This window comes from Peromyscus leucopus, chromosome 1 (genome assembly GCF_004664715.2).
Source record: "Peromyscus leucopus breed LL Stock chromosome 1, UCI_PerLeu_2.1, whole genome shotgun sequence".
NCBI classification, from domain to species: domain Eukaryota; kingdom Metazoa; phylum Chordata; class Mammalia; order Rodentia; family Cricetidae; genus Peromyscus; species Peromyscus leucopus.
This window is the reverse complement of record NC_051063.1, coordinates 127,549,241-127,575,302: the sequence shown is the minus strand read 5'-3', so window position 1 is coordinate 127,575,302 and position 26,062 is coordinate 127,549,241. Positions and strand designations below refer to the sequence as shown.

At 44.2% G+C, this 26,062-nt stretch overlaps 1 protein-coding gene across 2 annotated transcripts in view; it reads right to left on the bottom strand.

The window, feature by feature from the left end:
- Positions 1 to 10,896, bottom strand: part of Tubgcp5 (tubulin gamma complex associated protein 5) — a 37,077-nt gene extending 26,181 nt beyond the window's left edge. The window contains exons 1-7 of one of the 2 annotated variants that reach the window (XM_028892592.2): positions 10,706 to 10,896; positions 8,648 to 8,701; positions 8,444 to 8,552; positions 5,220 to 5,316; positions 4,567 to 4,646; positions 3,620 to 3,755; positions 320 to 437 (exon numbers count right to left, since the gene is read on the bottom strand). In XM_028892592.2, coding sequence (XP_028748425.1) covers positions 320 to 437; positions 3,620 to 3,755; positions 4,567 to 4,646; positions 5,220 to 5,316; positions 8,444 to 8,552; positions 8,648 to 8,701; positions 10,706 to 10,851 — 740 coding nt within the window. In that variant the 5' untranslated portion in view covers positions 10,852 to 10,896. The remainder of the gene's footprint in view (positions 1 to 319; positions 438 to 3,619; positions 3,756 to 4,566; positions 4,647 to 5,219; positions 5,317 to 8,443; positions 8,553 to 8,647; positions 8,702 to 10,705) is intronic. The other variant, XM_028892593.2, reaches the window with a different exon arrangement.
- Between the last annotated feature and the right edge of the window lie 15,166 nt (positions 10,897 to 26,062).

Genomic DNA, 26,062 nt, shown 5'->3' with positions numbered 1-26,062 from the left:
TTTTATAGCAAGTGCACTAAAATGGAGATTAGATGTAAGCTAGTATACACCAGTCCACTTACACTGAAAATAAAAACAGTCCCGTTAGTAATTTCATGGTACTGGATATTAGTTAGAAATTGCTATAGGGAGGTAGGGCTTAGCTCAGTGAAACAGTGCTGTCGTGTTTAAGGCCATCGATCCAATCCTCAGCACAATGTATGTGCACGCTTGTTTACAATTGTTTAAAACTATCAAGTTCACAATTCAAGGCCGGACTTGATTTAAATCACAAATCAAAGCCAGTGCATCATTATATTAAATGAAAAGTTTAGCTTACCAGACAGCAGCTAAATTGGAGTGCAAATGCACACTGTGTGGGATCCGGCAGCGCCTGGTTGTCCAGTACTGATGGACTACATGCTGTTCCAGCCAACTCCGGCTATCTGGCTCATCTGCTAGAAGTGGAATGTGTATCAGTATTCATAGTGTACTCGGTCCTTTCATCTCCTTATGACTGAAAGTAGCTCCCTTGGGATGAATCCTGTCCATGAGGGCCCTCCCCTGGCCACTGCCTGGCCTGTAAATGAGAGGCTGACCTAGACTTAGTCAAGTTGTCACAAAGATACAAGGTTTAATAATTAGAAGGAGGGGATAAAACTGTGAATGTCTGCAGATTAATACTTATCACTTACATTAAAAAAAAAAAAAGAAATCAACAGACTATGGTATTTAAGATGAAGATTCACCAAGAATGCACAACATAGACAAACTGCAGAAATCAGTGTCCTCCTATCCCAACCTGAACAGAGCAAAATCAACTGCTCAAGATTCAGGACAATAAAAACTGTAGCACACACTAGATGAATACTTGAAAATTTAAAAAAGAACATTACCAATAAACAAACAAACAAAACCTCCCCACACAACTTCAGAGGACTAGGATATATCTCAATGGTAGAGCATTTACCTCGCATTCACAAGGCTCTCTGTTTACTTCCAAACAAATAGTTAAATTTTCTGAAGTCTAATATAATATAATTAGAAAAAAATGGAGGTACTGTCAGCTCCTCAAGTTAAACTGACAAATTTAAGCTAAAACCCTAATAAAAAATCCTGTTGGATTTATTTGTCACACTGCCTCTACATGTCCACAAAGAGTATAGGTTCAGAAAGAGCTAAGGCAATTTGGAAAAGCAGCAAAGGATGGGATATGTATTCTATGTATTAAGACAGAACACCACAAAGCCACGAAAACAGAAAGTCTGTCCCTGGGTAGATGAACACTAAAATAACAGACAGAAGATCTGTAATAAAGTACAAAAGAAAACCTGATGGACAATCAAGATAAAAATCACCAAGCAATGATGCTGCTGGGAAAACTGTCTCATGAGATGGTAGAAAAACAGACTGGATCCTTTAATTTCATGTCATATAGACCTTGGAGACATCTAATGATTCAAATGTGATCCTCTCCAGGGTCGAGGCAGGTGAGTGTGGTCCTCACCTCATCGAGGAAACCTCTCTTTGCAACAGAGGGAAACCACTACAGAAAACCGTAGCCAACCAAAGGGCAGCTTTGTGGAGTCCAATACCAACTGACGTATCTACAAGACTCCTGTACCTAAGGCTCAGAGATCATTGCAGAAGAGGAAGCAGGAAGACCGTAGAGAAACATGGGGTTTGCTTTGAGATTGTGTCTCTTAGGAATGTCAGAAAATGTACTCATAAAGTGTCACCAACGTGTCTGCCTAAACATGACCTGAGCAAGGACAACACCAACAAACATGCTAATGCAGAGTCAAGAAAGCTCATGAGGCCTCAACCGCACACACAGAACTATAAGCAATTAAGGAATGATGAGAGCTGGGGAGGGTGGTCTTCCCCAGCAAGAACAAACCAATTGGTCATCAACACTAAATGGTCAGTCCTGAAAACAGATGTACAAGTCACATTATACAGACTGAGTAGGTTATATTTATATACGTAACAACAACAACAAAAGCCATGAATTTAAAAGAGAACAAGGAGGGGGAATTTGGGAGAGTTTGGAGAGAGGAAAGGGAAGGGGGAAATTATGTGATTATATTATAATCTCAAAAAATAAAAGAAAACCAAAAAAACCCAACCCAAATGCAACAATAATAAAACAGACACAAAAATACAGGGAAAAGTTGGTTTTAAGCAAAAATCTCAAGACCAAACACTGACCATCTGAAAACATTTTTTTAAGGTTTTAAATTTTTATTTATAGGTGTGTATGTTTGTGTCTATATGTGAATGTGTATGTGCATGTGTGTGTGTGTGCGATACCTAGAGAAGCTAGAAGAGGGTGCTGGATCCTGTGGAGCTGAATTACAGGTGGTTGTGAGCAGCTCACCGGGTACTTGGAACTCAGGTCCTCTGGAAGAGCTGCAAGCTCTTTTAAATGCTCAGCCACTTCTTCAGTGGCTCAAGTTCACAGGTTTGATTGAAATAATAATAAATAATAATAATAATAATAATAATAATAATAAAGAACACAGATTCCTTTTTCTCTGAGTCAGAAGAGTAAAAGCTATTTGCAAAATGTCTAAAGCCTAAGAACTGACATCAACAAAGAACTGTGGGAGAGGGCAACAGGTAGGAAACTCCAATGAGCATGATGGCACTCTTCTATAATCCAGCACTCAGGAGGCAGAGGGAGGAGGATGGCTCCTATTACCAAGGGACCCTGTCTAGAAACAACCCAAACTCCAGGGGAACAAGTAAACGATGGCAATTACCAAGAAATACACTACAAAGTCAACAAGTACATGAGTCAGATTAGTGCCAACGCAGACAATTCCCAGTCAGAAGAGTAGACCTAATTCAATACTTTACACTTTCAGTAACAGTTTAAGAACAGAGGAAGAGACATTCCCATACCAATATGAGCAGGTCTTAGGAGAGAGCGTTCTAAGGAAAGATAAGGAAACAATTTACACATATTTCTAGTTATGTAATTTAACACACCAGCCAACATAATGTTTCAAAGTGCAGAAATAATGACAGACATATAGATAGCAAATATATTGGAACAAGTGTTTATAACTCACTGATAGGAAAGAGGAAATAAAACTGGGAGTCAGAAATAAAAGTAGATAAAGAGTTTATAATCTTCCAGAGTTTCCTAAAATTTCTACCAATTCATAGTTGCTCACTGATGAAAAGATAAGCAATCAAGTAAAAAAAAAACTCTCCATACCTCTTTACAAAAAAAAAAAAAAAAAAAAAAAAAAAAAAAAAAAATAACAGTATAGAACTAAAAAAACTACTGTCTGGAGATGCTCAGTGGTGAGAGGCTGTCTTGAGAGACCAGTGGGCACATATTGCACACAGCTAATATAAACAGTGACACATACAAACACACCGCCTCCACATAAAATAATTATAAAAATATTAGAAAAAACCCTACATTTTAAGTTTTACAGTGCTGCTTTTCTTATTTGATGTGATATAAGGGATAAAGCTATAGTGTTGCTTCTTAGGCACACACTTAAGACAGTTTAAGATTTGGTAAGAATGTCAGGGCTTACCAATACTCTCATCAATGCCATCAATCTTAAACCTGTCATTTGAGACCTGTGAGAAAACACCAGCACTCAGCCATGTATACTACCTTCCCAGCCGACTTGAGGCCCCCCTGTTCTGTTGTGGTCTTGTTCTTCTAGCGGGGTCCTGTCTACCTGTATCCCAGAATCCTCTCTGCTTAAGGGCTGCTGTGCGTCTTCATCATCACTGTCTTCAGACCAGTTCTGATTTAAGGAGAAAAAAGACCTTACTCTTGAGGCTGTAACAATTAGAGTGACTCAGGCTTAAAAACAAAGAACATTTCTATAGAGAAGCAAATGCCAAATGAAACCTTCTCTTTTGAAAGTTTCCAAAATGGGAACAGAATAATCTGAGGTGGATATGTGAATCCAATTTTCTGTTAATGAAAGTAGCAAGAAACATTTCTGAATTCCAAAAGAATCCAACATGCATTATTTCTCTGAGACAGTAACTATGAGAGTAAGTCTTATTTTTTAATTTCCTTGACTCGATTAGTCACTGAGTACATTTATTGCACTGACCTATTTAAAAAAATTTATTCTATGGGAGGGGTGTTATAACCTGAATAATTTGCCTTTTTCCTCTGCTTAAAACACCACCACACAGTTCTACTACAGTATTATTTAATATGTAAATTGTATTGACATACATTGATTTGGCTCAGAATCTTAATAAATCTTCCACAATTCACTTCTTTAAAATACTATTTTGTTACATTTTATTTAGAGACAGCATGTATTCACACACACACACACACACACACACACACACACGAGTGAGCAGGCTTACCCGTGGCTCACATGTGCAGTCAGAGGACAACTCACAGGAGTTGATTCTTTTCCTCTAACTCCGGTGTTCAGGTTTGGCAGTACGCCCCGTTACCTGAGAAGCCAGACACACTGGCCTAGTGAAGAGAATTCCTGTCTAAACAGCATGTTCTGTGGCAGAAGGACACACTAACACTATTGCTGCCATGTGGGCATGTACTTATTTGGCGAAACCACAGGCACTTACCGGTGTATCGATATTTGGACCAAGGCCAATTTCTTCACCTTCCATCAAGTATTTCCCCCAGTCAAAATCATCTTTCTTTTCTAAAATATAACAAAGGAACCTCATCAGCTTTATCATAAATATCTGGGAGAAAAACAAAACAAAACAAAACAAAATTCCAAGCCTCATAAAACTACAGGAAAAGAAATCCACATGATTTCAAGGAACTAAGTTAAAAAAACACTGAGATACTTGGGCCTGGGAGGTAGCTGAAGTTTGCCTAGTATGCAGGAAGCCACAGCCTGGCTCTTTAATACTGCATTAGCTGGGCATAGCAGCACACACCTGCAATCCTTGAACTTAAGGAAATTCAAGGTCATCCTGGCCTACACAGTGAGTTTGAAGCCAGCTTGGGGTGCATGAAACCCTGTCTTTAAAAAAAAAAAAAAAGGGCTGGAGATATGGTTCAGTGGTTAAGAGCACTGGCTGTTCTTCCAGAGGTCCTGAGTTCAAATCCCAGCAACCACATGGTGGCTCACAACCATCTGTAATGAGATCTGGTGCCCTCTTCTGGCCTGCAAGCATACATGCAGACGACACTGTACACATAATAAATAAATAAATCTTAAAAAAAAAAAAAGAGACACTTAATAAATTTTTATCTGATAACATACCCACTTCTTTATCTCTTGGTGTTTCCACATAGCTGCTGTTGGAAGGAGAATCAGACAGACACAGGAGGAGCGAGAGTATGGAGTAATGTGCATCTGTCTTTAAAACAAAAAGTGAAGACTGGTTGGTGGGTACTTCTGAAATAGACCAAGTAAAGAAAGACTTATACGAGTTCTCATAACATCAATTCTTAACTTTAAACGTTCTTCATGGTTTAAATGTTTACATATAAGAAATCTAAGTCATATGAAGTCTGGTTCTGTATTTCTTTTCAGTTTTCCACAACAGGGTTTCTCTGTGTAACAGCTCTGGCTGGCCTCGAACTCACAGAGATCTGCCTGCCTCTGCCTTGTGTGATTAAAGGTAAGTCAGGGTGGTGTATGTTAGCCTCTCTATGACCCAAATTTCTGCGTCTTTCCTTGTTCACAGCACGGATGACAAAACTGCAATGTTAGCCATGCAGGAAACAGTTAGCTAAGGAGACCCAAGTAGCTAAAGCTCTGAACATCCCCCCAGAGGGTTTGTCTGCACGGACAGCTTGCAGCCAACTTCTAGTTGACAGTTCCTAGAATGCTTTGTCTGGTCAATAATAGGCAAGTTCATGTTTAGAATCATGTCCTATTTTTCTATATGGTTTCTGTGAACAATTAAGGGCTTTCCTTTAGGAATCTGGGAGTTCAGTAAATGCAGTCAGTCTCACAGGCACTAGGGACCTGATGACCAGTGCCCTGCCAAAGAGTCTGGAGTCCTAAGCTCAGGTCCACAGGTACGCAGTACTGGGTCCCAGATGCAGCATGTGGAAAAGACAGAGAGAGCAGGATAGCCCATCAGGGAATGGTGCTGAACAGAGAAGGAAGTGATGCAGGCCAGGGGCTTGAACTTGCATAGGACACAGAACACCAGACAGGGAAAGTAAAGGCAACAGACATTCTGCTATTTCCCAAAGTCACTGCTGATCCAGTCATAAGCCTGTCTTCAAAACTGTAACAGCAGCAGTATGTTCAGTGACAAGAATGACAGGGATGCACTGAGGATGAATGAAGACTGGGAATCGTGTTCTGAAGCACTCAGACTACCCATGCAAGTGACAGTCACTTGGAAGTAGACACAAACTAGACATAATTATCGCTAAGACAGGGAGACAATTCTACAATATTTGGAAATGGAGCAATGTAATTTTAAAAAACAGATGGGTAAAATTTGAAATTTAAACCAATAAAATGAGATGAACTATAACTCAAGAAATTTGTGTGTTGTAACAAAATCAAGTGCTTAGATGGAAATTATACTACTAAATACTAACTTAAATTAGAAAAATAAGCCGGGCAGTGGTGGGGCATGCCTTTAATCCTAGCACTCTGCAGTCTGAGGCAGGCGATTCTCTGTGAGTTTGAGGCCAGCCTGGTCTACAATTCGAGTTCCAGGACAGCCAGAGCTACACAGTGAAACCCTGTCTTGAAAAACCAAAAAAAAAAGGGCCTCAAAATCATTAACTTTCACAAAGAAAACTAATAAGAAAGGAAATTAAATCCAAAGTAAGAAACAGAACAGACAGAAATCAATAAATTGCTCTTTGAAAAGATTAGCAATAAAGATAAATGTCTAATCATACTAATTACAAGAAAAAAAGACACAAAAGTTAGAAATGAAAGAAGAGTCCTGAGTACCGATCTCATAGATACTCCAAATAAAGGAGTACTATGTTCATAATTCAAAACATTATGTCCAAAAATTACTTACCACGATCAATTTCTTTAAAGACACAATATACCAAAATCGAACATGGAGTAATCGATCTGGGTGGTTTTGTTCTGTTTTAGGCAGGGTCTTGGTGTATAGATGGCCTTGAACCTGCAACCCCCTGTGCTCTCCTCCTGTGCACTAGCACAACAGGTGAAGATCTAAAGCTAACACCCACAAATGAGAGGAAGCATGTCATCTTCCCCGTGCTGGGTCTTGGTGAACTCCCCAAGAATGACTGTTCCCAGTCCTAATTCCACTTTTCTTAAGAGCTGAATAATATTCCATGGTACACATGCACTACATGTGCCTCAGCCACTTGTCAGCTGACGAACTTCTAGGCTGTTTTCATCTCCTGGCTATTGTGAGAGCAACAGTGAACATGGCTGAACAGGAACCTCCATAGTAGGATATAAATCCTTTGGGCATAGGACTAAGAATGGTATACTAGATCATGTGGTTTTTGAGGCAGAAAATGTTCTCTGGCCACAACAGGGCAGCAGCAGCACATATGAACTCATAATGGATTTTACAGTATCCACCACCCCTGTATAAGTGCCAATCAGACCAAATCTCAGCAAGGAGAGGGGACCCCTCGCCAAAGAGCGACTGGCAGCTGACAGCTCTGGGAGGGTGAGCTGTTTTCTCTAAGGGTGCAGCCACTAGTGGGTGGACCACGTTCCAGTGGAAGGCCACACATCCACGACTACACAGGCAACACAAATCAGACTTGATGGGTTAGAATAAAAAAGGATACAAAATTGGGTGGGTAGGGAAGGAGGGATAAAACTGGGAGGGTTTGGGGTGGGGGTGAACATGGTCAAAACTCACCGAATGAAATTCTCAAAAGACCTACTAAACACAGCCACCACCAAAAACAGAGAGCACAAATGTGCTCGCGCACACAATCTTCATTCTAGCAAAGAAATGACGTAATCTCAATTTCACCACCCAAGAGTCACTTAACATTGTGGGAAGTACATCATTAGTTCTGTCCCTGTGTGAACCTTACAGAGCATACTTACTCACAAACTTAAGGGTACAGCCAATCCCACACGCGCCTAGTTTCTGCTCTATTCCCCTCCACCCTCTTTCCTGACTGTACTCTGTATTTGTTAATGGTAATAAACATTAAGAATGAAAATACGAGACTTCTACATTCTAGGAGTTCTTGCAGCAATCATTGCCCCTCAGGGTGGCCTTGGGGGCCCTGACATTTGGGATCTAGAAAGCAGTTGCTATTTGAATGGTCTAAGGTAAACCAGTCACTGCTGTAATTTATACCAACCGCTGATTTTTATAACCATAGTCAATTCCAAGTGAGACACAGCAGCAAACAAGAGCACGCTGCTTCTGTCATAGCAAACCCCAGGCAACAACAGTTAACTTGTTCTCAAGGAGGTCCTGTTCCCGCCAGGGGAACGTTCACAGGAGATAACAAATGGATAGTAATTACACTGTAAAGAGCTCACAACCGTAGGCTTACCTTTACTTTCTCTGCGCTGGGAAATGGTGCATTGAGAAACTCCTTAGTTAATCTCTTCCAACTAGCCGCTTTGCTGAGATCAGAATGAATGGTGAATTTTTCATAAATCCTAAAATATTAAAAAAAAAATAATCAACAGATAGCAAAAGATCTTGATGAAAACACAGTAATGAATATGTATAGATAAAAAGAATCTATACATACCCTTCTATTGTTTTTTCTATTTTGTGACTGTTGACATCCAAGAAACGATGAAATCTAGTGAAGATAAAATGCAGTTTTTAAGGCCAGTACTGTCACATAGCTAAGTATACTTGAGCCACAGCTCTCTATATCCTTGTATGTGGCTGATATCCTTACAACCCTCCTGCAGCTCCCACAGTCAACATAACGTATTTTCCTAGGGTTGTTGATAGGTCTTGCTATGTGGCTCAGAACTCACTACCAGGCTAAGGATAGCCTTCAACTCACAGCAATCGTCCTGCCTGTGCCACCTAAGTGCTGCAATTACAGGCATGCATCATAATGCCTGGCTTTTCTTTGTCTTTTTAATATAAGAGAGAAGCCCAGTGAAGTCGTTTTTTTTTTCTTCGAATTTTTTCTTTATTAAGAAATTTTCTACTCACTCCACATACTATCCACAGATTCCCCTCTCCTCGCTCCCCCACCCCCAGCCCTCTTTCCCAAGCCACCCCGCATCCCCACATCCCCCAAATTGAGGTCTCCCATGGGGAGTCAGCAGAGCCCAGCACACTGAGCCTAGGCAGGTCCAAGCTCCTTCCCACTGCACAACCCAGTGAAGTCTTAATACTCATCCTCTGAGTAATTTTGCTAAATGTACAACATGAAATACAAAACAAGCAAACATATTCAAGTACAATTATTAAATTATTTAAAAAGCTTCAGTAAGGGTCTGGAGAGATGGTTCAGAGGTTAATAGCCCTTGCCATTCTTCCACAAGACCCGGGTTCCATTCACAGCACCCACAACTGTCTATTATTCCAGTTCCAGGGGATCAGCTACCTTCTTCTGGTCTCCTCGGGCACCAGGCACATACATGGCACACATACATAGCACACACACAGAGCACACACATATAGCACACAGACATGGCACACATACATAGCACACACGGCACACATACACAGCACACACGGCACACATACATGGCACACACGGCACACATACATGGCACACACGGCACACATACATGGCACACATATAGCACACATACATGGCACACATACATAGCACACACACGGCACACATACATAGCACACACATGGCACACACACATGGCATGCATGGCACACATACATAGCATACACATGGCACACATACATAGCACACACATGGCACACATATGTATATGGAGCCCAATCACTCATACACATAAACAACAAGAAAACCTAAACTTCAGCGTGGGACCAAAGACTGTGATCAATGTAATAACAAATATTTGGAAATAACTTGGAGCGACTGTAATACAATGTGAAAAGCACTGTTTCTCCTGGTGACAAAGTCATAGATATGCTTTTGCTACTGTTGCTATACTATGCAACACCTTATGTCTCTCCCAACTCTAAAACGATTTTCACCTGCCTCCTGCCACTAGAAATATTACAAGAAAAATTACTAAGGACACAATCAGTTTTTGAGTTACATGACTTATTTGAATCATTGCTTTTTTTTTTAATATATAGATTATAATTAGAATTGCACTTGTCATTTTGGACTCTTGGCATGCTTTCCATGAACCTGAGAGTTCTGTATCCTCACAAACTAGGTAGCTACTCATTCATGTCTGTGCTAATCACAAACTTTGACAAACCTATTTACTAGGCATGCTATGTGTTGATCAGTAGTAGAACCTGAGTTTGTTTATTATGCAAAAGGAGGACACAGAATCAGGGAAGTCTGCAAGTGGCCTGAACAAGAAGAGGGGAGTTGGTGAGACTATTTCGCTCTAAAAATTCATTTCCCCAGCAATTGCAAAAACAAACAAAAAACCACTTCTGATGTGCAAAGTACTGCGTTAGGGGCAGAAGTGCTGGCATGTGCCGCTGCTAAGATGAGGCCTACGCTCAAGGACTTACAACTCAGTTTTAACAGCATGTTTCTTGCAAGGGCACTTAGGGGAAACCAAGGCACAGCAGCAGCAGCGGGCGGTTTCCAGGAGACCGCACCCCCGACCGGGACCCTCCCGCCTTCCTGCCCGGCCGCTCGGTTGCCCGGCTTTAGCTCGCAGCCGCGATCCCACACCTGAAGTTGGACCAGGCGAAGTCCAAGGCCAGTTGGAAGTTGGGATCCGCCTCGTCCTGCAGGCCAGTAACCCGCCGCACGAGCTCACACACATCACGCTCCAGCTGTCTGTCCATCCGGCTCCCGGACGGCTTAGGCCGGGCCATAGCCACCCGCTGCCTATCAGGAGTCTTGGCGGAGGGGCGACTGTTCTCGCGAGAGTTCCGGCTCGCGCGGCACTGAGCACCCGAGAAGTGGAGACTGTTTCTGCGAGACTTCCTGCAGCCGCGGTGCCGTGCCTAGGGCTGGTGCGTAGCGGCTAGGTGCTCACCGACTTGCAGCGGTCTGGGTTGCTGGGTGCAGTTAGTCCCTGTGTGGTGAGCATAGGTGCTCCTTCCGCTTGCACGATGGGAAATTAGAGTGTCCTCAGAGCTTTTGTCATTATTTGTTATTAATCATTGTATTTTAATAAGGGTCTCTTGGATAGCCTTGATTAATGCTTTAAATTCTGATGTATTTTGAGGGCAAACCAGTTTTCCAGTTCGGTGTATGGTTCCCATCGTTGTCGAGCGCCGTGACTTGTATATTCATGCGCCGAGCTTCAGTTTCTCCTCCAGATGATCCAAATTGGGTTCTCAGTGCCAGCCATCCAAATACACGGTTGTGATTAGACCAGGGTCACAGGCTGAAAACAGAAATAGAGTCTGTTTATTACAGTGGTTCCCAGCCTTCCTAATGCTGCAACCCATTAATTCAGCTCCTCATGTTGTGGTGGCCCCCAACCATAAAATTACTTAGTTGCTACTTCGTAACTGTGATTTTGCTAGTTGGGAATGTAAAAATCCGATGGGGTTCGCGACCCATATGTTGAGAACCTCTGGTTTCTTTGAAAAGGTAAAGTGGGAATGTGACATCTGCCACCCATTTGATGGCCAGGGTTGTTTCTCCTCACTGTTCCATGTGCATCCAAAACTTAGGGTTAGGTGGGCCCTCGCTAGTGAGGACTGGGGTTCTTGGTCAAGGGTACAGTACATGTAGCTGGGCTAGACCCCTCAAACAGATTCAGAAGAAAGGGAAAGTGGGCCACACACGGCTCACTGAATAAAGCTGCTTGCTGCCACTTGGATCCTGTCCTCTGGACTCTTATGATAGAAGGAGAGAACCGAGTCCCATAAGCTGTCTTATGATTTCCATACATGTGCACTTCCACCCCATACAAAATGAAATTAAAAAAATATAAAAAATGGAAAGCACTCCAGAGCATAGGAGTGGACTAGTGAGCTGAAGGTAAACTCACCAGAGCACCAGCTGAGGTCTTTGAACCTTTATAAACATTTGCATTTACACAGCACCTGCCACCCCAGCAGTGTATGGCAGCTGTTCTTGCTTATGCTCTCTGTTCATTAGATAAATTCCTGATGAGGAAGGACTTTCAGGCTGCTGAGGTCAGGCTAAGGTACTCCATATTGTATAATACAGTTTTCCTCAGACTGTACATTGCCCTAGGAGACTGTTTTACAAGAGGCTTTTTTTTACTCCTGTTCTGCTGCTGGGTAGGCCCAGAAAAAGCACCACTGGAAGGCACCCCTATTAAGCAAAGACTGTTAACTTACCCAGCTTACCCTGGGGATAGAAAGAGAGCCACCCTGTAAGTAAAATGGGGGAGAATTAGAACTGTGAGGGCAAGTGGACATATTCCAACTGTATCATGTAAACCAGGCCCAAGGACTTATCAGACACTCGAGATGGAGGAAAGCCTGTACCTCCCTCACATGGACCCCATAAAGTGATAGACGCCTACTACTGTGATAGTATGGCTTCATACAAACCTATCTGCTGTGTGCGTCCAGGACCAAGCCCCACACTGTTGATGTAGCCTTCACTGCCTGAATGCCCTGTTGTTGACCTGTCTGGTCCTGGCTCTAATCTGCAGTTTCGTAATCTGCAGTTTCGTGATCCCGACCCATTTCCTGCTCTGGACCAGGTTTAGTCTTTTCATCTTGCATCCAGATTCTGCAGCCTCACTCTCAAACCTGACTCCGGCAGCTTTACCAGCACTTTTCACCTCCAGGGTGTAGCTCTCTTTGGCCTCCATATCACCCTCTATCCCCTTCAGCCCCCAGCAATAGCAGCATGTCCAGTTGAAGCTATAGGGCCGCAAGGAGAAGTCTGTCTCTCTGGGCTCTTCTCTGAGGAACTAAGAGATGCAAGGCCTGGAGGAAGCCCCACCAAAAGCAGGGATGAGGCCAGGACAGTGGCTGCCTCAGGAGGAGGAGCTTCAGACACCAGCACTGTCATGGTCCTTGAAGATCAGCCACCTACCACCAAGGTCTACCTCTGGAACCCTAAGACCAACATGGCCCATAAGTGACTACAGCTGTCCCTCCCCCACACCTGCCACCATCCTTCCCATTGGGTGACATTTTCTGCACAGTGAAAAAAAAAAAAATGGTCCCTTTTGACCACACCCAAGAGCTTTTCTTGAGATGGTGGGTGTTGGAGGTGGGTGGGGGAGGCAACAAAGAGTGGGGTGGAGACAGTGGGGTGGGGACAGACTGGGGTGGGGACAGACAGACAGCGGGGTGGGGACAGACAGACAGCGGGGTGGGGACAGAGACAGTGGGGTGGGGACAGACAGACAGTGGGGTGGGGACAGACAGACAGTGGGGTGGACAGACGGGGGTGGGGACAGACAGGGGGTGGGGACAGACAGACAGGGGTGGGGACAGACAGACAGCGGGGTGGGGACAGACAGACAGCGGGGTGGGACAGACAGCGGGGTGGGGACAGACAGCGGGGTGGGACAGACAGACAGCGGGGTGGGGACAGACAGCGGGGTGGGGACAGACAGACAGCGGGGTGGGGACAGACAGACAGTGGGGTGGGGACAGACAGACAGTGGGGTGGGGACAGACAGCGGGTGGGGACAGACAGACATGGGGTGGGGACAGACAGACAGTGGGGTGGGGACAGACAGACAGAGACAGCGGGGTGGGGACAGACAGACAGCGGGGGTGGGGACAGACAGACAGCGGGGTGGGGACAGACAGACAGCGGGGTGGGGACAGACAGACAGCGGGGTGGGGACAGACAGACAGCGGGGTGGGGACAGACAGACAGCGGGTGGGGACAGACAGCGGGGTGGGGACAGACAGACAGCGGGGTGGGGACAGACAGACAGCGGGGTGGGGACAGACAGACAGCGGGGTGGGGACAGACAGACAGGGGGTGGGGACAGACAGACAGTGGGGTGGGGACAGACAGCGGGGTGGGGACAGATAGACAGTGGGGTGGAGTGCCTCAGTGGAGGGAGACCAAGACTCTGTAGACAGGATGGTGGACAATAGGAACAGAAACCAACGCCTCTGGTGTTTTGTTCTCGGGACCTGGAGTGGAGACTGCCAGGCTGGAATGTCCCATGCTGGCAGCTAACAGCTAGCCGTTGACTCCTGCTGCTGTTGGAGGAAAGATTTCCCAACTGTGTAGGCAATGGCTGTGGACTGCTGCTGTTGGGTCAGCAGCTCCATTTCCATGGATTTGCTGCAAATTCTCCATGCCGCTCAAGATTCTCTTGACTTGTTTTTTTTCTACTTTATGCTCCATAAGCATTAGATTTAACTTCTCAATTTGTAGCTGCCTGAATCAGCATGTCTGAAATCTTTCATTGAAATTTTGTCTACAATTGCTGTGAATTCATAGATCAGTTTTTGGATAATTGGTGCCTTGATTATGTTATTTCTTTCAGTTCATAGACATGGTATGCATATGTATAATATTAAATAGAATACATTTTGATTTCCTTGAATTCCTTCATTCCAACAAATCCTAGGAGCATAAGGCTGGGTTTTTGTTTTTGTTGTTGTTTTTTAAGACAAGGTTTCTCTGTGTAGCCTGTTCTGTAGACCACTCACAGAGATCTACCTACCTCTGCCTCTCCACCTGCTGGGATTAAAGTCAAGCCAGGCGGTGGTGGCGCACTGCCTTTAATCCCAGCACTCGGGAGGCAGAGGCAGGTGGATCTCTGTGAGTTCGAGGCCAGCCTGGACTACCAAATGAGTCCCAGGAAAGGCGCAAAACTACGCAGAGAAACCCTGTCTCGAAAAAAAAAAAAAAAAAAAAAAAAAAAAAAAGGTGTGTCATCAAACCCCTCTCCCCAGGGATCTCTTCAGAAGAGTAGAAAGATCGTAAGAACCAGAGGGGATGGATAACACCAAGGAAACAAGGCGGGACGGACACACATATGTAACCCACAGAGACTGTGGCAGCATGTACAGGGCCCCTCAGGTCCAAGCCAGATGGAGTCCTAGTGCTGGGAGGGGAAAGGAGACACAACCCTAATCAAGACGTTATCTCCAATTGAAGAAAACTCATAAAGGAAAAAATAATTTTCTCCAATGGATTCTCATTGGGTATACAATACACACTTAAGGGTGGGACCCATGCTCAACAGTAGACAGCCAACTCAACATGAACTCTGATATTTTTGGAGATTTCTTTTTTGGTCTCGTATTGCTTTGCTTGGGCATTTTTAACTTTAATGGTCTTTTCTTTGTATATTATGATTCCAATTTTGTGTTTTTATTTTTTTATTTTTTTTGTGTGTGTGTGTTTCTCATACTTTTTCTTTTTAAAAAATTGCCGTTTGTTTTATTTGCCTGCTTGTTTTCTAAAGAGAAAGAGAAAGAAGGCATGGAATTGGATGGGTCGGGAGGCGGAGAGGATCTGGAGGAGATGAGGGAGGGGAAATCATGATCAGAATATTTTATATGAAATTTTTTTAAGGAAAAAGTTTTTCAATAATTTTTTTCTTGACGTTAACAGTAAAATGGAGTCACATAAAGTTGTCTGTATTTTCCCCAAATATCCTTCATTATTTGAAAGGGCCATAGTGATATTTTTTACTTGCCATTTCACTCTCTATTTCTTGTCATCATCAGAAAATACATGATTGAGGTCAGGAGAGATGGACGAGTAAGGGAAGAGCCTGCTGCAAAAGCAAGAAGACCCAAGTTCAGATCCCCAGAACTCACATCAAATATGAATATAAAAGCTGGGCATGTGGCATGCACTTTCCTCAGAACTCACATTAAATATGCATATAAAAGCTGGGCATGCTGGCATGCACCTTCCCCAGAACTCACATTAAATATGAATATAAAAGCTGAGCATGGTAGCATGTACCTGCCACTCTAGCACTTGGTTATGGGTGTGGGGTGTGGAAACAAGCAGATACCCAGGGTTTCATGGCCTCCCAATCTAGCCCAAATGGGGAGCTCTAGAGTCAATAAGAGACTCTGCCTCAAAAACAATGTGCAAAGTGAAAGAGGAAGCTATCTTAAGTCTACCTCTGGCCTCCACATGCATAGGTTAGCACCTCTCCCACATACACACCAGTGCACACACATAGACCATGCACACAAATAAATATAAGACCAAAGCAAATATGAATGTATACCCACATAGTCATATACACACATGCACACTGATATATATATATAAATGCATGCATATCCTTTCATATCCTCCAGTCATCACTCAACTTGTTGAGAAGTATTACTATCCCACAGTAAAGTCTTTGTCACCTATATGATTTCCCTCCAGATGTTATGTGAACAATCAGATAACAATCTGTCTTACTCAGCTTGAATATCCTTAATCCAGAAGTTTAAAATGCTTTATCTAAATATTTATTTAGAATCTAAATGCTTTATTAGAATCTAAAATGCTTTAAAACCCAGAACTCATTGAGCAGTTTCAGGTTTTGGATTCCTAGATTAGATGTGCTACCACACCTAGCTTATTTTCTTTAATTCTATGTTTATGAGCATGTTGCCTACATGTATGTTTGTGTACCACATGTGTGCCCCGTACCCTCAGAAATCAGAAGAGGGCATCAGATCCCCCTGGAACTAGACTTATGGATGGTTATGTACCGCTGTGTGGGTGCTGGGAACCAATCCTGGGACTTCTGCTAACGTGGCAAGTGTCTACCTAGACCTCTGAGCCATTTTTCCTGCCCCTAAAGATTTTTGGTTTTTATTTATGTATATGCATGTATCTGTCATTGAAGGTCATATGTGTTGGGGTGTGTCCTCATAGGCCAGAGGAGGATATCAGATTCCCTGGAACTGGAGTTAGAGGCAGCTGTGAGCCACCCTATGTGGGTGCTGGGAACTGAACTCAAGTTCTCTAGAACAGCAAGCACTCTTAACCATTGAGCCGTCTCTCCGGCCTTGACCCTGTGATGTTTGGGTGTTGACCCTGTGATGTTTGGATATGATGATCATCCCATCATCTAATTCCCAAACAGATGAACTAGGGTGGGTCTGATTGAAAAAAAAGTTTTTTAAAAATTATGATTAAAGGGCCAGGTATGGTGATGCACACCTCTAATCCCAGCATTCAGGAGGCAGAGGCAGACAGATCTCTGTGAATTCAAGGCCAGCTTGGTCTATGTAGTGTGTCAAGTTGACACACACAACCGGCCAGTACAACATGAAATAGCCTTCATGACCGGCCATCTCCATAACTTCTTTCATCTCTCCAAGGTGGAATTTTGTGCTTATAGAGAGATGTCTCCAAAGTGTGATGGTACATACCTAAGATTCCGGCCCTTGGGAAGCTGAGGCAGGAGGATTGTGAGTCCAAGGTCAGCCTAAGTAATGTAATGAGAACTTGTCTCAAAAAGGGACCTCCGACTCTGTGAGTTCCCATGAGCTGGGCTAGCTGTTTCTGTGGGTTTTCCTCCAATGTCCCTGAACCCCCCTGCCTCCTACAAGCCCTCCTCCCTCTCCTCAGCAGGACTCCCAAGCTCTGCCCAGTGTTTGGCCATGGGTCTCTGAATCTGCCTCCATCAGTTACTGGATGAAGGCTCTCTGCTGATGGGTAGTCGCCATTCTGATCACAGGGGGTGGCCAATTCAGGCAATGCATCCACTGCTGCCAGGAGCCTTTGCTGGGGCCGTCTTTGTAGACTCTTGGAACTTTCCCTTGCATTCGGCTTCTACAACCAGGGAACCTGCATGACCCATGCCCTCTGCATACATGTGACAGTTGTGTAGCTTGGTCTATTTGTGGGACTCCTGGCAATGGGAACAGGGCGGTCCGTCCCCAGTGCTTTGGCTGGTTTGGCTGGCTCTTGGGAATCTAGTCCTCATGCTGGATTGCCTTGCCCAGCATGAACACACGGGGAGGTGCTTGGTCTTGATAAGCCATGCTTTGCTGATGCCCATGGGAGGCCTGCTCCTTTCTGAGTGAATTCAGAGGAGGGGTGGATTGGCAGAGGTGGGGGGTATGGACACAGAGGGAGATGGGGGAGGGAGTGGGAGGGCAGGAGGGAGGGGAGGCTTGGGTTGGGATGTAAAATTAATAATAATAATAATAATAATAATAATAATAATAATAATGATAATAATGCCAGGCGGTGGTGCCACATGCCTTTAATCCCAGCACTTGGGAGGCAGAGGCAGGTGGATCTCTGTGAGTTTGAGGCCAGCCTGGGCTACAGAGTGAGTTCTAGGACAGGCTCCAAAGCTACACAGAAAAACCCTGTCTTGAAAAACCAAATAATAATAATAATAATAATAATAATAATAATAATAATAAAAAGTCAAGGACTTGGGGCTTGAGAGATGGTTCAGATGACTCAGAGCACTTATTGCTCTTGCAGAGGACCTGAGTTCAGTTCCCAGCACCCAAGGTGGGTGTCTCACAACCACCTGTAGCTCCAGCTTCAGGAGATTCAATGCCCTCTTCTGGACTCAATGGATGTTGAAATAAGGTCTAAGAATACAAGTCATGTGATGAGATTTATGAGCGCTTGTGAGAAAACGCCAAGAAAACAAGAGTCTTGTGAACTCAGTGTCTTGACTATGGAATTGTTCTTGGATTATGCTTTTCATGCCCCTCCCAGGTGTCGCAGAGAGGAGTGAGTTTACTTCAGATTATTGATTACAGCTGGCTATTGTTATTTGATTTTATGTCTCTATGGAAAAACATGTTTTTACAGAGTGTGGCTTGTCTGCTGTGTGTGGCTTGTCCTTGTGATTTTACACTTTACTTATGTGACTCTACTTAACCCTCAGAGTATAAATTGTCTGAAGCTCTGAATAAAATTGACTATTGCATGAGACTTTAGTCTGCCTCATTTATCGTTTCTATTCTCCCAGGTCCCACCATCTCTAGAGTAGTAGTAGCACATGGGCACTGAGCTCACATGTGTGCATTCCCATACACATATATGCACACATATCCATCCCATATACATATACACATATCCATCCCATACACATACACTCACATATACATCCTATATACATACCCACATATACATCCCATACACATACACACACATATACATCCCATACACATACATGCACACATATACACATAATTTAAAATAAAATAAATCTTTTTTTAAATCTGAAGGTCTTAAGAGATGGATCAGCACTTAAGAACACGTATTGCTCTTACAGAGGATCTGGGTTTCGATCCTAGAACATACTTGGTGGCTCACATACATCTGTATCTTCAGTTCTAGGATTCAGCTCCCTCTTCTAGCTTCTGAAGGCATTGTGCACATGTGCTACACATTCATACATACGGGCAAAACATTTATACATATAAAATATTTTTTAATTGGAAATAGATTTTTTTCATACAGTATATTCTGATTACAGTTTTTCCTCCCCCAACTCCACCCAGATCCACACTCTTTCTTTTTCCTCTGCCCTGCTCACCCAAATCCACACTCTTTCTTTTTCTCTCTCATTAGAAAACAAACAGGCATCTAAAAAATAATAATAAAACATGATAAAATAAATACCAGTTAACCAGAATAGGACTAAGCAAACAGAAAAAATAGAGCTGAAGAAAAAGCACAAGAAACACATACACATGCAGAGACAAAACATTGTTTCTCACACAGAGAACCCATAGAAACAAAATCAAAAACTGAAAGACCTGTAAGGTTAAAAAACAAAACAAATCAAAAACAAACAAAAAATACACACAAAAACAAAACAAAAAACCCTCCAGAAATACCACTGAGTTTGTTTGGGGTTGGCCATCTACTGCTGGGCATCGTTGCCCGACTTTAAGTGTGTTTGTATCTCAGTGAGATTCAGTTGGAGAAAGCTAGTTTTTCCTTTGCAAGCAGTTATCAGTTGGAGATAGCTTCTGGGTTAGGGATGGGGCTTATGTCCACTTCCCTTCTCAGTGCAGGGGACCCCATCTGGCTTAGACCTTTGCATATTTTTAAAATTTAAAAGTATGTTAACAAGAAACCAAAGTTACTTTCTAGCTCCCTTATCTTCGACTCTGCCAATCACCTCTCGTGCATGAACGCATGCCATTCCTGCCCCATTTGACTGCTGGCTTTGTTCAACAGTGTAGTCAAGGTCTTGTCATAGCACGTGATGAATAATGTTCCATTGTGTGCGCCTCGGACATATGTTGCTCTGTCGTGGCGACCCGGTTTGCTCCTTGCTATGAGCTTCAGTGATTAACACTGATGTGGTAACAGATCATGGCAGTTCCCTTAAGAACCTGGTCTCAGGCTTCAAGACACACAGTTGAAGGTGGAGCTGCTGGATCAGATGCTCATTGGTTCTGCTATGAAGCCTTCTGCAGCACCTGCGTCATGTCGCATTCTCAGCAGTTCCCCGGAGTCCCAGCTCCTCTGTAGACAGGGTTTCTCTGTATAGCTTTGAGCCTTCTCCTGGAACTCACTCCGTAGCCCAGGCTGGCCTCGAACTCACAGAGGTCTGCCTGCCTCTGCCTCCCGAGTGCTGGGATTAAAGGCATGTACCACCACCGTCCAGCATTAATAGTTATTCTTGAAACAGGCATAAAGTGGTATTTGATTGTGGTTTTATTATTGGCATGTGTTCATTTTGAGGGCCACGGTGACATTTTCGCGCACGTGCAGAGTGCGACTTGACCACCATTGCCCCTCTACTGCTCTCTCTCACATCTCAGTCCCACTCCACCAGTGCCTTCCCCCAACATCCCTAGTTGTCTCTTCTACTTTCAGTCCTTGTGTTGTGATGGCTAAAGAAACCCCATTTTATGCTGGGCATCCTTCTTGGTACCCACTAGCCTTTGTTCCTGACTCCAGTCCCCGGGAGATAAGTTCCCAGAAACCCCGACTCAGCGACCCCCACCCGAAAACGTACAGCCTTGACCATCTCTTGTTATGATATGACTAAATACTTCTTTGGCTTCTGTAACCTGCTTATGAAGGCACCCAAAGATTGTTTTGAGTTGCCCTAACCGTTTAACTTGGCAGAACAGACCAGTTTTTGATTGCTTGCACAGATTTTGATGATCTTTTTGTTTGTTGTTTTTGCCTTTAAAAATCCTTCCCTCAGCCCACTTCTCATGGCAATCTCAAATTTGGCTCAGGGATTGTTGCCCTGTCATCCTGCTGTCAGTAACTAATAAATCTTTTAATTATAGTAGGATTGAGTCTATGGTCTTTTCTCAGGGGTTACAAACTTCATAGCGGTGCCTTTTCTATTTTGCACACAGCAGAAAAACATTCCATACTTGTACTTCTCAGTCTGGCTTACATCACCTAACATGATGATGTCCATTCCATCTGCTTTCCTGGGAACAACATAACAATGGTGATTTTTACTTACATATTTATGCTTGTCATGATGGTCCTCAGTCTGCCCTTGAACTCACTATGTAGTCATGCATTACTTTGAGCTTCTGATCTTCCTGCCTCCACCTTCCACATGCTGGGATTACAAGCATGGACCACTGTCTTAGTTAGTATTATATTGCTGTAAAGAGACTCCATGACCACAGCAACTCTTTGAAGGAAAGCATTTAATTTCGGCTTGTTTACAGTATCAGAGTTTTAGTCCATCAGGAAGCATGGTGGCTTGCAGGCAGACATGGAGAAGGAGCCCAGATCTCTACATCTGGATCTGCAGGCAGCAGGAAGAGTGAGCCACTGGGCCTGGCTTGGGCTTCTGAAAACCTCAAAGCCTGCTGCCAGTGACACACTTCCTTCAACAAGGCCACACCTCCTACTCCTTTCAAATACTACCACTCCCTGGTAACCAAACATTCAAATCTATGAGGCATGGGGGCTATTCTCATTCAAACCATCACAGCCACCATGCTGGTTTGATGTGTTTCTGGGGACCAAACTGAGGGCTCTGTGCATGCTGGACCAGCACTTTTCCGACTGAGCTGTATTCCCAGTCTCCAGTTTGAGGCTCTGACTTGCATTTCAAATGACTAGTTATATTGAACATTTTGTCATGTGTGTATTGACTGTGTATATGTCTGGACTTGGAAAGATATCTGTCTATATTCCCGAATAATAATATAATATAATAATAATAATATAATATAATAATAAACAATTGTTATTATTTTGGTTTTCAAGACAGGGTTTCCCTGTGTAGCCTTGGCTGTCTTGGAACTCACTCTGTAGATCAGGCTGGCTTTGAACTCAGATTCCCCTGTCTCTGCCTCCAAAGTGCTGGTATTAAAGGCGTGCACCACTGTAGCCAGGCTCCCTGGATGAATTTTTAAATGCAATTATTGTTCCTTTATTGTGAAGCCACCACTTTAAAAAGGAAACAAAGCAGGCTATTTTTACTTGTTTACAGAGTTTTTTTTTAGGACAGGGTTGCATGCAGTTCTGGCTGACCTTGAACTAGTTTTGTAGCTAAGGATGAGCTTGAAGTCCTGATCATCCTACCTCCACCTCCCAAATGCTAGGATGACAGGCATGATACACCACACCCACCCAGTTTCTGCTGTGTTCAGGATAAAACCCAGGGTGCTGTGCATGCCAGGCAAGCACTAAGTGATCCCACGAAAGGTCTTGCACCATGGGGACCATCCTGCATTGCACCGTTGTTCCTCACCTCCAGTTCCAAGTGTCCCTTGGTTGCAGATGCAAGGCAGAGTTCATGTGACTTCAGAGGCAGAGGCAGGAGTGACAGGGCAGGAGGCCCCATGTCAATGGCCTCCGCCACCTGGAGAGGTGAGAGGTAAAACACAGTTCCTGGCTCTCTAGAGGGACAGCTACCCATGTGACCGTGAATTTATGGCAGGCACTCCAACCTCAGTTCCTGGTCTGCTGAACTGAAAGAGGAAACATCTGTGTTTGAGACACCTGCTGTGTGTGACAGTGTTGGGATGTCAGAGGCTCATGGGGAGGCACCCACCAAGCAGCCCTGGCAGACCACAGAGAAGGAAGAAGACAGGATCTTTACCGTTGCAACTGCCTTTTCCATTTTGAATTGTATTTATTAGTGTGTGCTCAGTCTGCAAAGGGAACGGTTAGTAACCTTTCAGTTTAGCACACCACACAGTTTTGCTCACAAACATCTCCATTATCCTCTCCCATCTTCTCTGTCCTTTCCTTTTCTGTCTCTGACTGGCTTTCATGTGGTATGTGTCTGTGGTATGTGTTTATGTAAAGAAACCTCCATTCCGTGTGTGTGTGTGTGTGTGTGTGTGTATGTGTGTGTGTGTGTGAGAAAGCGTAACATTTGCACGTCTCTAGTCCAACTTACTCTGCTTAGCCTACCCATCTCCAGTTCCACTCATTTTCCCGAAAATGACGTCACTTAATTCTTTATCTGACTACACTTCCCAAAGGGCTGCCTGTGCTCCCCCAACCCACAGACCTTCTTCCAATTTTGCTGACCTCTCTCCAACTAAGTCTCACACTGGTTCCCACGGCCCCATCAGAACATTCCTTGTGAGTGGTCTTGGGCCCTATACAGGAGCAGCTAAGAATGGATAAAAGCATCAAATGTGAGAGTCAATACTGTGGCTCTCACTTCATAATAGCAAGCACAGGAAAATCAAAGGTGTTGGGGGATGTTCAATCACGTTATGAACCTCGAGTTTGCATTTGCATTAATTGAATAAAATTAACTTGGGTCAGGAGGCTGAGTTAGCAAGTAGTTGACAGAAAGTAATCATAGAGCATCAGAGGGCATCTGGAAGAGATAGAGAGATGCACCAGAAGTAGTACGGAGGGATTTTTGAGTGGTGCAGGTTTTTTGTTTTTCTGAGTGGAAGGAAGGGCTCTTTGGGAGATGTCAGAGAAGGTTAGCTAGTTGCTACTCAACCTCTCTGAGCTAGCAAGGTTTACCCCAGCCTTTGAGTCTCGAGTTTTATTTATAAGTAGAATGATAGAGATTTAGTTACAACTACTTTTAGGGGCACCGGCAGAGTCAGTGCCTGTGGGAACAGAATCCCTGCCAGGCTGCAGCCTGAGCAGCCGGGTCTCTGCCAGAGAAGCAGGCTGGTGACTGTGGAGTCGCAATTGTTGGCTGAAATAGCAGTGAATTAAGGCACAGCCACTGTGCCTGTAGGTAAAACAACACAATGTGGTGAAGCCAGGCCATTCATGACCATCCTATTTATTTGAAAGCTTATTGGGTACATGACCTTGTCACATCTGCAGGCGATAGGCAAGCTTGGCTGTTAGTAACTCTCTGTTCTACTCTTTCGTTTGGGTGGGGGTGGGGAGACTAACCTAATAGCAGGGGACCAGTCTTTTTGTTCACCTGTAGCTAGACTTAAGCTGGCTTAAGGCATTTTCATTTTGAAAATAGACCATTGCTTTTTTTTTTTTTAATTCCTACAAATACCACTGGAGAATAAATGGCAGGTCTTGGACTGCGGATCTGTGAAACTATACGTACTTGAACATGACTCACTCCCACCCCAAGAACAGGATTAGCTAAAATACATAAATGGGATTGGATCAAAATGCAAAACTGCTCAGCAAAGCTAGAGAATCTCCCACCACACCCACATCCTCTAGAAGCCCTTAGCCTGACCTTCCACATGCATCTAACACTCATCCTTGTAGGACCTGCCTGATTCAAGCAGACATCCCCTTCTCTAGGATACAGTAGCATCCTCAAGTACAGTCTGAGTGTGGAATGTCCTCTACCCAGACTCATGTTTAAGATCATCAGCTGCTACAGGGGTGTGCTGGACCGTGCAGGAGGCAGAGCCTGGTAGCAGACAGGAAATTGGAGCTGTGTGTCTGAAGTGGTTATTGGGATCTTGGCACCTTCCCTCGCCCCATTCTCCCTTGCCTCCCAGCTGCCGTGAAGTGAACAGGCAGGCTTCCTTCAGCACACATTTGCCCCATGATGTACTCTGTCACTGTTGGCCAATAGCAGCAGAGCCAAATAGTGGTGTGGACTCAAACCACGGCTCAGACTAAACCTTCGGTCCCTTGGAATCGTTTGCCTCGGGTCTTTTGTCACAGTGATGAAAAGTCGTTCCTTTGGCAGCTCTCCATCTGCCTTGTCCTGTTCTCAGCAGGGCAGCGATGGAATCCTGTTAAAGTGAAAATCCACATAGCTTTGTTCACCTCAAGGGCTATGCATTCTTGCCTCACCCTGAAGGCCTCTTGTTTGGTACCTGTGTTTGGTGCATCACGTCACCCACCTCTTTCTGTGGGTGACGTGATGCACCAAGCACAGGTCCCCACATGACCTGCTGTCTCTGCCTCTGAGCCATTGCACTGTCTCTCGCTATGGGACGCTCCCCTCTAGGAAATGCACCAGACCTCCTTACTCCTCACATCACCCCTGAGCCTTTAGACCAAGAGACTGTCCTCAGAGTTACCCGCCCCTCTCCTGCATGATTTCTATGAACTTACATCATCCCTTGATTTGTCCTAATTAGTTGTTCATTCCAGGTATGATCACTAGTTCTTCCCGATAGAAATGGGGGTGCATCTCCAGCCATACAAAAATGCTAGTCCCTGGTAGATCAATATTAGTCACCAATATGGTCCACACATAGTGGCTGATGTCATCCCTACACACAGTCCTGTGTGCATCACAAGCACTCATCACCCAAAGTGACACACAGGCCGAGCCTGAGGAAGGTTAGAATGAAGACAGGCCCAATAAAATAGGGGGCGAGGGATGGAAGGGTATTAAAGAGTGGGAACAGCACACGCATAGTCTCTGGTGCAGGAGAGCGGGGAAGGCAGCATGATAGAATCATCATGCAGGATGGGAGCGCTCAGTGTGTAGACACCATGAAGTCCAGTGCAGGCTGTCCTGTTTTTCAGTCTCTATCCATGACAAGAACACAAAGTGCTCGGACTGTGGAGGGAGAGGGTGATGGTTGCATCTGCAAGTACATCCCAGGGCCAATGCTAGGGAGACGTGGGGGTATTGTGGTGTGTCCACCAGAGAAGACTGTCAGACATGGGTTTAAGCCAATAGAAAATCTTTATTAGCTGGTCCGAAACTACACCGGGTGTTTGGGATCCCAGTGTAGAACTGACCTTTCTCGGGGTGAGCTTTTAAGCACAAAAACACTGTTGTGGTTTGACATACTTCAGTTAACAAGAACAGTTAGCCAG